Source organism: Pan troglodytes, chromosome 9, assembly GCF_028858775.2.
Source record: "Pan troglodytes isolate AG18354 chromosome 9, NHGRI_mPanTro3-v2.0_pri, whole genome shotgun sequence".
NCBI classification, from domain to species: Eukaryota; Metazoa; Chordata; class Mammalia; order Primates; family Hominidae; genus Pan; species Pan troglodytes.
In genome coordinates, this window is record NC_072407.2 from 65,844,428 (window position 1) to 65,860,278 (window position 15,851).

Consider the following 15,851-nt stretch of genomic DNA (forward strand, 5'->3'; position numbering starts at 1 on the left):
TGGGAGGCTGAGGCAGGAGAATCGCTTGAACCCGGGAGGCAGAGGTTGCACTGAGCCGAGATCGCACCACTGCACTCCAGTCTGGGTGACAAGAGCGAAACTCTGTCTCAAACAAACAAACAAACAAAAAAGAAAAAAAAAGAAAAGACCTTTATTTCTCAAGCAAGGGCAGAAATTCAGGGCTCCCCTTCGACTCTGGCTGCTCCCAAGGTGGCTTTAAAGCACCAGTGAGTCCATGGCTTGTGTAAGAAATGATTAGTCCTTCCATCTAGAGAAATAGCTCCTTTTTAAACAGTTGTCTCTTTTAAACAGTGTTTAGTATTTAAGTGAGGTTGAAACAGTGTCAAAAGGAAAGTGAAAGTGAAATTCTCTCCTTCAGCATAAAAGCTGATCCACAAACCGCAGAGCACCAGACGTCCTCTTGGCTTCGAGATGGCTTCGGTAAGTTTCCCGGGACTTTGCATTACTGACTCTACTGCAGTTGGGCAGCTCCCCCTAGGAAAGGCCTCAGTCCGGGCTCCTGGCCTTGGGCACACAGCTCCAGAGCTCGTCTTTAGAAGGCTGTCATGGAAAACTGTATTTGTCTTTTAAAAGTGCATCTGCCCAGCTGGACAGGGAGTCCTCTGGGCAGAGTCCACCTCCTCTGCGTAACTGGCACAGTGCGGGGAGCCCGGGACTCCCATGTAGTAGAGAGCTGTGGGGTGCCGGGTGTCAAATCTACCTCAGCCTGAGGAGAAGCCAGAGTGTGGGCAGGTGGGGGACTCTGGGTTGTGGGAAGCAAGCAAATCCCAACATCGTCTGCTTCTGCTGTGACTGGGGCTCAGTCCCTTCTCGGCCCCAAACGATGCTTTCTCTCTCCTCGTTCCTCTGTGGCATCATCCAGCCTTATAAGGTGCATTCTAATCTCAGCAGCTTTCTGAAAACTGAAATTTCTCCTCCTATCAGCCCAGATGTACCGATTGGCAGAAGCTCTAGGGAGAGCAGGCTGAGCTCGGTGGTGTGCGACTAAAAAGGAACAGCGGGGCTCAGGCTATTACTAGAAACAAAACCATTCCGGGAAGGAGTCCTGCAAATTCTGGAGGGCAGCCCACTCCAACAGCACCACCTGATCCTGGGGAAGGGCTTTACTGCTGCCAAAACAAATCAGGGCTTTTAACAGGGAGCCCAGGCCAAAGCTCATATCTCACTGGCCACCAGCTGAGGCTGCCAGTACCTTGACTGTGGTCTTAGACATTCAGCATTGCAGTTAAAAGCCCCTCTCTCTCCCCACATGGAGACCATCTCCTGTGGTGCCCTGACATACAGAGGAGGAGCTGGGAGGGAGTCCTGGCCCTGCTCCTTTCTCCTCCCTCTTCCTTGTCTATTTCCTTGCCCCATTCTACGCCAGGCCCTTCACTGGGTCCTGGAGGTGCAGGGAGGGAGAAGCACACAGGATCCTGCCTGCCTGGAGCTCACAGCCCAGAGGGGCACAGGGAGGCACAGGGAATTGCAGCTCAACTTGACCCCTGCAGAGAGCAGCAGAGGCCCCCGGGGACCCAGGTCCTAGGAGTGGGGTGGCGGGTCAGCTGAGCCAGGCTGGGGCCATCAGGGCAGCTTCTCAGGTGAGGGGGTTTGAGGGAGGGGAAGAGGAAGAGAGGCTGCAGGGAAGTGATGGAGGCAGGGAGAACCAGATGTGCAGAGCAGCAGAGACCAGAGCCAGGGCAGTAGTGAGGGGCTGGGATGTCACTCAGTGGGCCTGTGGGTGCAGAGCCCAGGGAGGGAGAGGAGGGTGAGGAAGGGCCAGTCAGGAAGGGCCTGGGAGCTGCCCACAGGGTGTGTCCTGGGCCCTGAGGTCAGAGGAAGGTCATGGCCAGATGTGCCCTTGGGAAGGCCACCATGGGTTCTGAGGAGTTGGATATGGAGTGGCAGGGACAGGAGGCAGGGGCTGGTCAGGGGGTTGTGGGGGTCACAGAGGCAGGCATGGGGCTGCCTGAACCAAGTCAGTGGATGGGATATTGACAAGCACACCAACAAGGAGAAGCTTCCGGAGTCCACACTGATTGGTTTTAGTGACTGAATATTGGCATGAGGAAGAGGGCAAAGGAGAGCAGACCCCAGGTCTATGATGGGACATCCTGGGATGAGGGAGGAGGAGGCTGTCACCCACTGAGGACAGGGACAGAGAGGGCGAAAATGGAAAAATCCTCCAATCATGAGGCTACTGTGCCCTGGGGCAGGACATGGAGAAGTGGGAAGGAGGTGAGGAAGGGGAAGAAGGTGGCCAAGACAGGAACCAGGGTGAGGGGTGTGCAGGGAAGAACCAGCTCGGCCTCCTTCCAGCTGAGTGTTCTCAGGAAAGCCCTGCCACCTCTCTGATCCTCAGTTTCCCCATCTGTGCAATGGGATGATCATGCCTTCCCCTGGGGCTGTGGAGAGGGTGCAGTTATTGTAGGACAAGTTCCCACAGAGGCCTGTTCTGTGAGTGCAGAGCCCCCTCAGTGCTGGGAGCTGGGGGGCCCCACAAGACCCCACTCAGGTCTCAGCAGGATGCTGTGAGCTCCTGTCTCCCAGGGTGTCATCTCTAAGAGATAGGTGTCCTGAGGCTGGAGGGGGCAGGGTCTGAATAGGAGGTGGCTCTTGGGGCCATGGAGAGGCACAGGGCAGGAGGAGTGATGAGGAACTGAGGGTCAGTTTGCAGAGGGTGGAGAGCTCAAGACTCACCTTCCCAGCCTTGCTCCTGGCCTCAGTGAAGGTGCTGGTTCATGCAGGCTCTTGAGTCAGCCTACTGAGGAGCATGTGTACAATGCACCCATGCACACACATCTGCATCCTCAGCATGCACACACACAGCACACACATGTCACATACGCGCCCAGACGGTCCTTCTCTCTCCCATCCCACAAGATCATTCTCCAGGCTTCCAGCCCCCAGTGCCCCCACTGAGAAGAGCCTCTGAAAGTGACAGCAGGGCTGAGGATCTCATGGGGGCTAGCAGCTGATGAACATCAGCAAGGCGTCTCCAGGATGAGCTGCAGCTCCCCCAGCCAGGGTCTCTGCTGTTGCCTAGAAGGCCGGGTACTCCATCTCTGGCTTTTCTGTTGCAGCCACACCAAGAGCCCAAACCTGGAGACCTGATTGAGATTTTCCGCCTTGGCTATGAGCACTGGGCCCTGTATATAGGAGATGGCTACGTGATCCATCTGGCTCCTCCAAGTAAGGACTGATGAATATATAATTTTCAAAATATTTGTTAAAAGGATAATGAAAAGGCCGGGCGCAGTGGCTCATGCCTGTAATCCCAGCACTTTGAGAGGCCGAGGCGGGCAGATTACCTGAGGTCAGGAGTTCAAGACCAGACTGACCAACATGGAGAAACCCCGTCTCTACTAAAAATACAAAATTAGCCAGGTGTGGTGGCACACGCCTGTAATCCCAGCTATTCAGGAGACTGAGGCAGGAGAATCACTTGATCCCGGGAGGCGGAGGTTGCAGTGAGCCGAGATCGTGCCATTGCACTCTAGCCTGGGCAACAAGAGCAAAACTTGATCTCAAAAAATAAAAAAAATAAGATAATGAGAGCTACTGAAAGACAGTTAAGCAAGGGAAACTTGAGTTAGGAGACACATTCTTCTTAGAGGATGCTTGATGAGATTGCACACACATATGTCCCATGAAGTAGACACAGTGCATTCCATAGGTCCTGGCAGAATGGAAGAAGAGACCGTTGCCTCCCGCAGCGAAGCTGGACTGCTTCAGCATTGGGATCTCTCCAGCTCAAAGTCAGTTACCTTGGCATGCAGAATCTCATACGACTTAAACCAGCCAGGTTTCTTAGGTCTTAAAGAAGAAAGTTTCTCAAAAGGAACAATGTTTCTCCGTGCCAGATCCTTTGCCTCATATGTTTTCACAGAACAAGGTGTCTTGATATTATATACTTAAGATTCCTTACTGGGAGCAATTCTCACAGGTTTATACATTTTTTTAAAATTCTCATACAAATACACAGTAAGCAATACCAATGTTTTATTTAACTCATTAATAACAGAAGCAGAAATATGACATACCCAGTTAAAAGCAAAATGAAGGAAACGTATGTATGGATAGCCAATGAAAGGGGAAAAAACGAACACAGAGGCCAGGCACAGTGGCTCACTCCTATAATCCCACCACTTTGGGAGGCCAAGGCGGGCGGATCACTTGAGGTCAGGAGTTCAAGACGAGCCTGGCCAACATGGTGAAACCCCGTCTCTATTAAAAATACAAAAATTAGCTGGGGGTGGTGGCAGGCATCTGTAATCCCAGCTACTCAGGAGGCTGAGGCAGGAGAATTGCTTGAACCCGGGAGATGGAGGTTGCAGTGAGCCGAGATCCTGAGACAGTACCACTGCACTCCAGCCTAGGAGACAGAGGAAGACATTGTCTCAAAAAACAACAACAAAAATGCAGAAATGAGACAATGAGACTGCCAAATTAGGTAGGTGCAGGCAAGTTCATATCCTCTAGGGCAGTGCCACTACATAACTCTTCATGTTCTCTTTTCACCAAGCATTTACATTGTCACTGGACAAAAACCATTCCCATCACTATCAGGGCAAGACATTTGCATCTTATCAGTTTTCTCCAAGCCATCATCTCCCAGGCAGGATTGTAAAAATGTCTGAATTGATGGAAAATAGTAAATCAAGCCCACTTAATCCAGATGATCCTCAGGGACCTTGTAAGACAAAGCATGGCAATGAAGACACATGGTCCTTTTTGTGCCTAACTTGCAGTGTGTAAAGAGGCTTTTTTTTTTTTTTTTAAGACAGAGTCTTGCTCTGTCACCGGGATGGAGTACAGTGGTGCAATCTCAGCTCACTGCAACCTCCGCCTCCCAGTTTCAAGCGATTCCCCTGCATCAGCCTCCCGAATAGCTGGGGCTACAGGCGCATGCCACCACAGCCAGCTAGTTTTTTGTATTTTAGTAGACATGGGGTTTCACCATGTTGGCCAGGATAGTCTCGATCTCCTGACCTCGTGATCCACCAGCCTCGGCCTCCCAAAGTGCTGGGATTACAGGCATGAGCCACCGCGCTCAGCCGTAAAGAGGCTTTTTAAAGACAATTTTTCTCTCTTTCCTTTTTTTTTTTTTTTTTTTCCTCTGAGACAGTGTCTTACTCTGCCATCCAGGCTGGTGTACAGTGATGTGATTACAGCTCACTGCAGTCTTTTTTTTTTTTTGTATAAACATTCTGATTTAATAAATGGTATGAATATATATTTTGCATACTTTACAATAAAGAAAATTTTGAAAGAAAATTGATCTAAAACTGTTTCCCTCCAATTTCCATGGTAAAGTCAACTGCATACAGTTCTTTCCATGTATAAGTTTTACATTTGTATTTTCTACAATTAAATAAATCTAAATGTTAAATTTTAGCACATATATCCAATTATGTACAAAATTACAATGTCAATTTTTAAGTCAAGCTTACTTAAAAATCATAAATTACAAAAAACACATGATGAATAATTTTGTTCTGGAAGTATCATACCAACTCATACGATCTAGGTGAACCCAAAAGTAAAAAACAATGATTATAAATTACGGTAGTGTCTGTAAAACCCTGTTATAAAGGAGGTATTCTTTTAAAATATGTACCTTATATATAAAAGCTCCTGACTCCTTTTAAGGACCAAAATTATTTTCAGTTTAACCATTTTCATTAAAATGCTTATTTAAAAAGTATCACCTTATAAAACTGAGTATATAAAATACAATGCAGCCCTTGATAACTAAGAATCTTTATAAATGCTAATTATTTAGTGACCTGTTTATCAAACCATTTCTGTGGATGGGGTGATTTTTTTTCTTCCTCTAAATTAAGTGGCCCTAGACTAATATATTTATATAGTTATTCTGTTTTCTTCCGTACTGTCATTTCACATCTCTATCAGTGAGTTCCTCAGGATTTGCCTTTATTTTACAACTATGAAAGTCTTCAATCCAATTCCCTGCTTCCACACATAGGACACAGAAAGCCTAAACTTTCCTTTTTTCTGGGCTCCAATGGGAAGCAGCATTTACAACGTGTCTGGCTTGGTAGGAGGAAGATTGTCAATTGAGGTATCATGTGTGTTCACCTGCCTATCTTGCCTTATTTCTTTGGTTGCTGTAAATTTCCTGCTTCTCAAATATCTGGATTTTTGGCTACCTATTTGGCTTCCGTCTTTGGTGTTTATATCTGTCTGGTTTTAGCAGGTCTCTCTGATTCCTGACTCACAGCTCCTCTCCTTCACTAATATTCAAGTGTGCTGCTTGCCTAACTCCTCATTCCTTCTCCTTGAATTTCACTTTACAATTGCACTAGGTTCTATCATCGTTGGCCACAGATTACCACAAAACATAATTTCTTAAATTCTGCACATTTCTAATGCTTCTAATCTTGGTTTCCTACAAGATCTAACACTAAGCTTGTGTTATCCTGATTACAGTGTATATAAAACAATGCTTGTGGAAAACTAACCTAGGAGAAAGCTTATAGGGGAAACCTGATAATGAATTTTATTAAATTAATAACCCTTATAAAAATTTCAAATGTAATACTACCTGGATTTGAACTTCAATACTTTTCTTAAGTAAAATTCTTAACCATGGTAGAAGTTATGTTTGTTGATGTTCACTCATCTATACCCTCCATATTCTCAGCAAAGTTGGCATAAATCTGACCTGAATAAATAGGGTTATAACATTATCAGGCTTGTAAAATACTTTATCAAATCGATGCATCAGTTAAAGCAGGGGTCCCCAACCCTAGGCTGTGTGTGGCCTGTTAGGAATCGGGCCACACAATAGGTGAGCTGAGAGGCAGGTGAGTGAGCATTCTGCCTGAGCTCCGCCTCTTGTCAGATCAGTAGTAGCATTAGATTCTCATAGGAGTGCAAACCCCATTGGGAACTGCACATGCAAGGGATCAGGCTCACTGCAGTCTTGACCTCCCCGAGTTCAGGCCAGGTGATCCTCCCACATCAGCCTTCTGAATAGCTGAGACGAGACGATAGGCGTGTGCCACCACGCGCAGCTAATTTTTGTATTTTTTGTAGAGACAGGTCTCGCCATGTTGTCCAGGCTGGTCTCGAACTCCTGAGCTCAAGTGGTCCACCTGTTTAGGCCTCCCAAAGTGCTGGGATTACAGGCATGAGCCACTGCGCCCAGCCAACAGGATTTTCTTAAGAGGGTTCTAAATGCAAACATCAGCCTTGAGATTAGAAACGGGGCAAAAGAGGTAACACACCTAATTATTGTGTGCATTAGGTACTATCCATTTTAATAAAAATAAGATAACACCTGGAGTCACTATATAATGGAATTGGGGCTCCATTGGTTGACAGCTCTTCTGTGTTCCTCTCTATGTGCCTAGAACTGTGCCAGATTGTAGGACAGAAGACACTTTACAAAGGATTCCCTCAGGGTCAGCCCAGTGCAGTGGAAGGAGCCTGCCCTTTGGGGCTTAAGAGAAGCAGTTTCACATCCTGATTCTAGGACTTTTCATAGCACAGAAAAGTCTCATGATGTCTCTCAGCCCAATATTGGTTTTTAAATTGAGATGATAATATTTTCCTTGAAAGTTAAAAAGGAGATTAAATTAGGAAGTATGTGTAACAGCACAGCATGGTAACTGAAACAGTGGGTACTAAACGAATTGGATCTTTTTCCGAAACACAAGTGTACAAAGCTGAACAGGTAATAAATATGCTTTACCATCATTGTTTATAATGATGAAAATTTTTCCAATACCTAAATGACAGATAACAGGGGATTGGCCACAGAAGTGATGTACATGCATAGCATGGAATATGGCAGCAGCCACTGGCAATCATGACATTCACTGACTTGAACGAACATTCACACCTTATTTGATTAAAAAAAGTGAGCAAAATCTATTAGCCCGGCGTGGTGGCGGGTGCCTGTAGTCCCAGCTACTGGGGAGGGTGAGGCAGGAGAATGGCGTGAACCTGGGAGATGGAGCTTGCAGTGAGCTGAGATCGCGTCACTGCACTCCAGCCTGGGCGACAGAGTGAGACTCCATCAAAATAAAAAAAAAAAAAGCAAAATCTGTGAATCCTTCAATCACATTTGTGAAAGGATAAACACCAGTAGTTCCTTAGTGGAGATTTCAAGCCCTTCTCTCCCTACTTCACCTTCCCCTGCCAGTGAGAGTGCCTCTGATTGCAGGTGAGTACCCCGGGGCTGGCTCCTCCAGTGTCTTCTCAGTCCTGAGCAACAGTGCAGAGGTGAAACGGGAGCGCCTGGAAGATGTGGTGGGAGGCTGTTGCTATCGGGTCAACAACAGCTTGGACCATGAGTACCAACCACGGCCCGTGGAGGTGATCATCAGTTCTGCGAAGGAGATGGTTGGTCAGAAGATGAAGTACAGTATTGTGAGCAGGAACTGTGAGCACTTTGTCACCCAGCTGAGATATGGCAAGTCCCGCTGTAAACAGGTAAGGACCTCTCTGGATAATCCATCTCCCTCTGCTTGGGGCTGGACTCACGGGGCTGTGCAGCCAGGCGATCACTGTGAATGATGCAAATGCAGCCTCTTAGAGACCTGCTGGCTGAGAGTCAGGACCTCTGAGCTCCAATGCCAGATCTGCTTCTAATCCACAGAGGGTCTTTGGACAGGTCCCTTCCCCCCAGGCCTCTCCATGTGCAGAGGAGGGGGTGGATGGAGGAGCTCTGAGGATCCTTCCCCTCTAAAACCTATCCTGAAAATGGCTCCTGAAGTTCTGGGGGTCATCAGGAGAATCTGGGCCAACCCAGGACAATGACAGGTCCTGCAACCCCCCAAAGAGTACTCAGGCAAGGGACGCTCAGGGTCCGTGGACCTGTGTAAGAGCTCAAGGACATTTGTGTGTAAGATCTGGGCACAGCCTCCATCCCTTGCCCCTTCACAGTCTTTCACATTTGTTGCCCCAAAACACTCAACTAATAAGTGGCAGAACCAGGATTTGAACCCCAGCTGTCCCTTTCTAGAGTCTCTGCCTGTGATGCCTACCCTGCAGCAGCTCAGGGCCCCTGGCCTGCGTGACTGAATGGTTGGGGGCCCTTGATGAGAGAGGGATGGTGGCAGGAGTAGAGGCTTTGCGGAGGGAAATCCAGAGTTTGGCGTGGCATGTGATGTCTGAGGTGCCCCATTAGAGGCCCAGGTGGAGATAAGGCATGGAGTTTAGGCTGAAGTACAGCTGGAGATGGAAGTTTCCAGGCTGCAGTTGGGAATAGTACACAGTGACCCCAGGGCACGCATATGGCCATGGCCTCCCTAAGTCTCCCCTCAGCTTCTGCCACAGCCCTCCCTGTGCAAAGGTGTAGCTCAGGGAGGACCCAGACTGCAAAATAGTCCCCAGTCTGGCCCCTGGAGCTCTGACCCTACGAAGCGAGGCACAAACCTTCTTCCTTGCCCCAAATCAGAACAAATGTCCTCACTTGGAAGCTCTCTCAAAAGGATCTCATGGGCCCATTCTCAGGACAAGCCCAGACAAGTCCAACACCAAGAAGTGGTCACAGCCCAGAAAATGGAGTCCCTGGGGATACAACCAACGGCTTCTCTGGGAGAGGATTCTGAGCCAGCCAGCTGGGAGAGAAGAGAGGAGATGCCAGGCCTTAGGGGAGGCAGGAGAGAGGGGAGAGGGAGAGGAGTTCCAGGCCCTTGGGAGGGAGAAAGTGCCAGCCTGGCTTGCCGTGAACGCTCAACAAAAGCTGCTTGCTTTGCAGGTGGAAAAGGCCAAGGTTGAAGTCGGTGTGGCCACGGCGCTTGGAATCCTGGTTATTGCTGGATGCTCTTTTGCGATTAGGAGATACCAAAAAAAAGCGACAGCCTGAAGCAGCCACAAAATCCTGTGTTAGAAGCAGCTGTGGGGGTCCCAGTGGAGATGAGCCTCCCCCACGCCTCCAGCAGCCTGACCCTCGTGCCCTGTCTCAGGCATTCTCTAGATCCTTTCCTCTGTTTCCCTCTCTCGCTGGCAAAAGTATGATCTAATTGAAACAAGACTGAAGGATCAATAAACAGCCATCTGCCCCTTCAGAAAGGACTTCTACCATGTTTTTATAGACTTCTGAATCACAAAGGAGGAAGGTAACATTGAGTGAACACTCACTGGGTAGTTCCAGCAATTTCTAGCCGGGTGACTTTAGAGAAGGCTCTTGATTCTCAGAACCTCAGTTCTTCCATGTCAGGTGATGTCAGGAGGATCACCTACGATAATGCATACACGACACCCAGCACTATGTCTGATATGTAACAGATGTTCAAGGAATTGTCTTCATCATTCTACACAGACATAACAGCAACATAATTGCATGTCATTAATTTTACTCTCAGGGAGGCGAAAAATACCTAATTACCTTCCGGTATCGTCTCATGTGGTGCTTAAATCCCCTCACAACACCTACACATCTACCAGCATCTTCCCAGTTACCTTCCTCAGTTGGCCCTCTTTTTAGAAAGTTTTTTTTTTTTTAGCTCAAAGGTCTGAGTTCTCACCCACCTGTGACTACCAGATGGAGTAATATTCTTTCCATGCCCAGATTGCCATGGCTCAAGCTGGTCCTGGGTGGAATGCTGAGAATTAGCTACCTCTAAATCTCCCTCCACTACTTCCAGCATGCCCTGGGTATGGCTTCAGAAGTGCCCAGGTCCCCATGTTTCTGTGCTTCCTCACTCCAGCCTCTGCCACCAGTGACCCTACTCAGTGGCCACTTCCATGGTGGTCACTGCGGCCACCACCACTCTGGCTTCAGGACTGAGGACATCACCCTCCCCTGGGTTGTACTTTTTCATGCATGAGCAAGCTGGTTGGTCCCTTAATTCCCCAACACAGTGGAGACCAGGCTGTAATGATTAACGACACTCCCCTGGAAGCTCAGGGCTATTGGAAGGTTGAAGAACAAAGAGAATAACTTATCATTGCTACAATTAGAGGGGGCTCTGCTCAGATTCCTGGCTGAAATACCAGGCTCCATTTGGGGATTGCAGAAGCATCCATGCCTGCCTTGCTCCAGGGCTACCTCCACAGCAGAGGGCCCAGCTGCTCTACCCAGAGTCCAGGCCTAAAAGGCAGAAGGCCCAGCAAGAGAAGAAGGCTTTCTCACTTCTTGTGATCTAAGGCTCACCTCCCCAGACTTCATTACCTGTCCAGGATCAATTGTTCCAGGGTGCTGGACAATGGGAGCATCCAGGCCCTTCCAAGGTGTGCTTGACCTCCATGACTAGGTCAGATCCCCATTAGGAGTCTCAGGTGTCCATGTGTCTGCACTTCATGTGATTCTCACAGTTGCAATGAACACTGATCCATGTGGTTATTTTACTAATGTGCCTTTCCCTGCCAGTATTTTGGGGACAGTCCAAGTTTGGTACCATTGGGACTCTAGCATCAAGCACAATCAACTTACTATAACCACTCGATAGATGATGGATTACAAGCATGCACCTGTAATCCCAGCTACTTGGGAGGCTGTGGCAGGAGGATTACTTGAGCCCAAGAGTTTGAGATCAGCTTGGGCAACATAGTGAGACCCCATCTCTCAAAAAGGAAAAAAAGATAGTGGTTTACTTAATTAATAAATCTATTAACTGATATGTAGAAAAACAGGGCCAGGCACAGGGGCACACACCTGTAATCCCAGTACTTTGGGAGACCAAAGGAGGATCTCTTGAGCCCAGGAGTTCAAGACCAGCCTAGGCAACATAGTAAGACCCTGTCTCTACAAAAAAATAAAAATTAAAAATAAAAAAAGATTAGCCAGGTGTGGTGGTGCATGACAGAGCAGGAGCACCGCCATCTTGGACAAATACCAACATTCTATGTTCCTCTTGATTAAAAACTGCCTAAATCCAGCCCCAGAACGTCAGTCCCAGAACATCAGGGCATTTCCCTATGCTGGGAAACCAACTCCCAGCATAAACAGAAACATTCCAACCCTAAGATAAAACCCTTTCCAACCAGAAACATGCCAACCCCAAGATAGCCTCCCCTCTGACGAGAGACATTCTAACCCTACAATAAACTTTCCCTCACATAGAAACATTCCGAACCTACAATTATCTTCCCACTTCCTAAACTCTTAAATATCCTTAGTCTGTTAGAACACTCCTGACCAAAATCAACCAGAAGCCCTTCTCAGGTTTATTCTCTAAATAAACCTGTCTTTGGCTGTTGAGCCCCTTTTTGTGTTTCTTTCCTCTTTAATTCTTACAGCGTGTGCCTATAGTCCCTGCTACTCAGGAGGCTGAGGCGGGAGGTTCATTTGAGCCCAGGATTTCTGCAGTGAGCTATGATCAAAAAGAGTACAAGTAAAAAATAAAAATATAAAACATGACCACTGTTCTCAAAAAAATAAAAATAAAAAACATGACCACTCTTCTCAAAAAAATGTTGTGGCCACCACAGTAAAGGTTAATGCCCACCAGAATTGTGTTGCTATGACGTTGAGAAATACACTGAACCAGTTCCAGACCTCTCTGGACTGACTTCCATGAACTAGATTTCACTAAATGTGGAATATATATATATGCATATATACACACACACACATACACACACACATATATAATACATATTTTATATATAATTATAATATATGTAACAAAAGCATACTTCATTTTTTCGTAAGTTCATTAAATGGTTGTACCACCTCTGGACAGTCCTTGGTCTCAGCAAATCTTTTTGCTAAGATTAAAAGTAGCTGAAGGCTGGGCACAGTGGCTCACACCTATAATATCAGCACTTTGGGAGGCCGAGGCAGGGGGATCACCTAAGATCAGGAGTTCGAGACCACCCTGGCCAACGTGGCAAAACCCCATCTCTACTAAAAACACAAAAATTAGCCAGACATGGTGGTGGGCGCCAGTAGTCCCAGCTACTCAGGAGGCTGAGATACAATAATTACTTGTACCCAGTGACGGAGGTTGCAGTGAGCCAAGATCGTGCCACAGTACTCCAGCCTGGACAACAGAGAGAGACGTTGTCTCAAAAAATAAATAAAAGTGGCTGAAGAGAGCATGCATATATTCCTTCCACAAGCTGTTTTTCAGCTTAAGAAATTTTTAAGAAAACTGACTGGTGCTGGAGAAACAGGAATCCTGGGCTGTGTGTGGTAGTACTCGATTGTCCTTTGTCATTTGTGTCACTCTCGAAGACAGCATCCCTCTCCCCACCCAGGAGTGACGGGACAGCTGGCAGGACACAGAGAAGCCCTAGTGCTGCCCTCCTGCCTCATGGACAACGAAATGTTTTGCTTATGTGCATCCACCAGAAAGTGCTCTGAAGGTGGTTGGGATCTGAGACAACCAGGACACAGAAGGAACAGGAGCAGGGGAGCTCTCAGTGCTGCCTGCCCTATTGTCCTCTTTCCTGGGTGGCTTAAAGTCTCCTTTTGGGGTAAGAGAAAATAATTTAAGACATTAGTAGGGAGGGTCTTAGTTCCTGCAAAGATCTACTCAAACCATCAGGAGGTCCCATGGTTGGACCTGGCCCTTCCTGCAGAGCCCTGACCCTTGGCACTCAAGACACAGGAGAAGAAGGAAGCCGTCATGATGGGCCAGGGATAGGGCCCTGGGCTCTGTCTCCAGCCCATCAAAGAAAGGTGAGAGGTGACAGCGTGCTGGCAGTCCTCACAGCCCTCGCTCGCTCTCGGCGCCTCCTCTGCCTGGGCTCCCACTTTGGTGGCACTTGAGGAGCCCTTCAGCCCACCGCTGCACTGTGGGAGCCCCTTTCTGGGCTGGCCAAGGCCGGAGCCCACTCCCTCAGCTTGCAGGGAAGTGTGGAGGGAGAGGCACGAGCGGGAACCGGGGCTGCGTGCAGCACTTGCGGGCCAGCTGGAGTTCCGGGTGGGCGTGGGCTTGGCGGGCCCCGCACTCGGAGCAGCCAGCCGGCCCTGTCGGCCCCGAGCAATGAGGGACTTAGCACCCGGGCCAGCGGCTGCAGAGGGTGTACTGGGTCCCCCAGCAGTGCCAGCCCACCGGCGCTGCACTCGATTTCTCGCTGGGCCTTAGCTGCCTTCCCAGGGGGCAGGCCTTGGGACTGCAGCCTGCCATGCCTGAGCCTTCCCCCACCTCCGTGGGCCCCAGTGCACCCCGAGCCTCCCCGACGAGCGCTGCCCCCTGCTCCACAGCGCCCAGTCCCATCAATCACCCAAGGGCTGAGGAGTGCGGGCGCACGGCGTGGGACTGGCAGGCAGTTCCACCTGCAGCCCCGGTGCAGGATCCACTGGGTGAAGCCAGCTGGGCTCCTGAGTCTGGTGGGGACGTGGAGAACCTTTATGTCTAGCTCAGGGATTGTAAACACACCAATCAGCACCCTGTGTCTAGCTTAGGGTTTGTGAGTGCACGAATCGACACTCTGTATCTAGCTGCTCTGGTGGGGCCTTGAAGAACCTTTATTTCTAGCTCAGGGATTGTAAATACACCAATGGCACTCTGTATCTAGCGCAAGGTTTGTAAACACACCAATCAGCGCCCTGTGTTTAGCTCAAGGTTTGTGAATGCACCAATCGACACTCTGTATCTAGCTGCTCTGGTGGGGCCTTGGAGAACCTTTGTGTCCATACTCTGTATCTAACTAATCTGATGGGGATGTGGAGAACCTTTATATACAGCTCAGGGATTGTAAACGCACCAATCAGCACCCTGTCAAAACAGACCACTCCGCTCTACCAATCAGCAGGATGTTGGGGGGTGGGGGGCGGCCAGACAAGAGAATAAAAGGAGGCTGCCCGAGCCAGCAGTGGCAACCCGCTCGGGTCCCCTTCCACATTGTGGAAGCTTTGTTCTTTTACTCTTTGCAATAACTCTTGCTACTGCGCGCTCTTTGGGTCCACACTGCTTTTATGAGCTGTAACACTCACTGCGAAGATCTGCAGTTTCTCTCCTGAAGCCAGCAAGACCACGAGCCCACCAGGAGGAAGGAACAACTTCAGACGTGCTGCCTTAAGAGCTGTAACACTCACCGCAAAGGTCTGCAGCTTCACTCCTGAGCCAGCGAGACCACGAACCCACCAGAAGGAAGAAACTCCGAACACATCCTAACATCAAAAGGAACAAACTCCAGACGCGCCACCTTAAGAGCTGTAATGCTCACCGCGAGGGTCCGCGGCTTCATTCTTGAAGTCAGTGAGACCAAGAACCCAGCAATTCCGGACACAAAGGGATGTTAAACATAGCTTCTCCTGCCATCTCTGTTTTGGAAAGCGTGCTCAAATTGACCACAACAGCTGTTCTGTTTACACACTCCGAAGTCAAAATCACTAGCCGCATTCTCAGGCTACATGATCTCCATAGTTCCCGGGAGGTGGGCAGTTTTAATACTGTGTGGACGGAAACTAGATTCAGAGTCTAAGCCACTAACCCAAGGTCACACAGCCACTAAGCAAAAGCTCTGGATTCCCTTCCAGTCAATTTGACCTAAAAGTCAGTTTTCTGGGCCAGGCCACTGGAATGTTCTCTGATGAGACTTGCATGGGCAGTCTCACTCGCAGCCTTGCTTGATGTCCCAGGACAGCTCCTGTCTGCCCACTGCAGATTTCGCAGGCTCAGGCCTTGGAGCAGCATCACTCAGTGCAAGCTTGAAGCTGTGGGCAGAAAGGTCAGGAGCTGCTCAGCCCCCCATTCTCTCAATTCCTGTGAAGAAATTGGTGGGACCAAAGATGGCGGATGCACCCCGGAAGCATCCTCCAGGGGGAGACCTGTGCTTCCCTGGGGCGGTGGAGGGAGTAAGTGTTCAGGGCAGCCACTTGTCAGGGTGAGAGCTATGCTGAGAGCACCTGGAGAATCTTCCTGGCTAGCAGACAGCCACCTTCTCACTAGATCCTCACGTGGTGGAGAGAGCGCCAGCTC

The 15,851-nt window shown here is 48.9% G+C and overlaps 1 protein-coding gene across 1 annotated transcript; it reads left to right on the forward strand.

Annotated features, from left to right (window-relative positions):
- Positions 1-313: 313 nt before the first annotated feature.
- Positions 314-10,047, forward strand: PLAAT4 (phospholipase A and acyltransferase 4). The gene is made up of 4 exons (XM_508513.9): positions 314-441; positions 3,084-3,192; positions 8,195-8,463; positions 9,734-10,047. The coding sequence occupies exons 1-4, from the start codon at positions 433-435 to the stop codon at positions 9,839-9,841; spliced, it is 495 nt and encodes a 164-aa protein (XP_508513.2). The 5' UTR covers positions 314-432; the 3' UTR covers positions 9,842-10,047.
- The last annotated feature ends 5,804 nt before the right edge of the window (positions 10,048-15,851 follow it).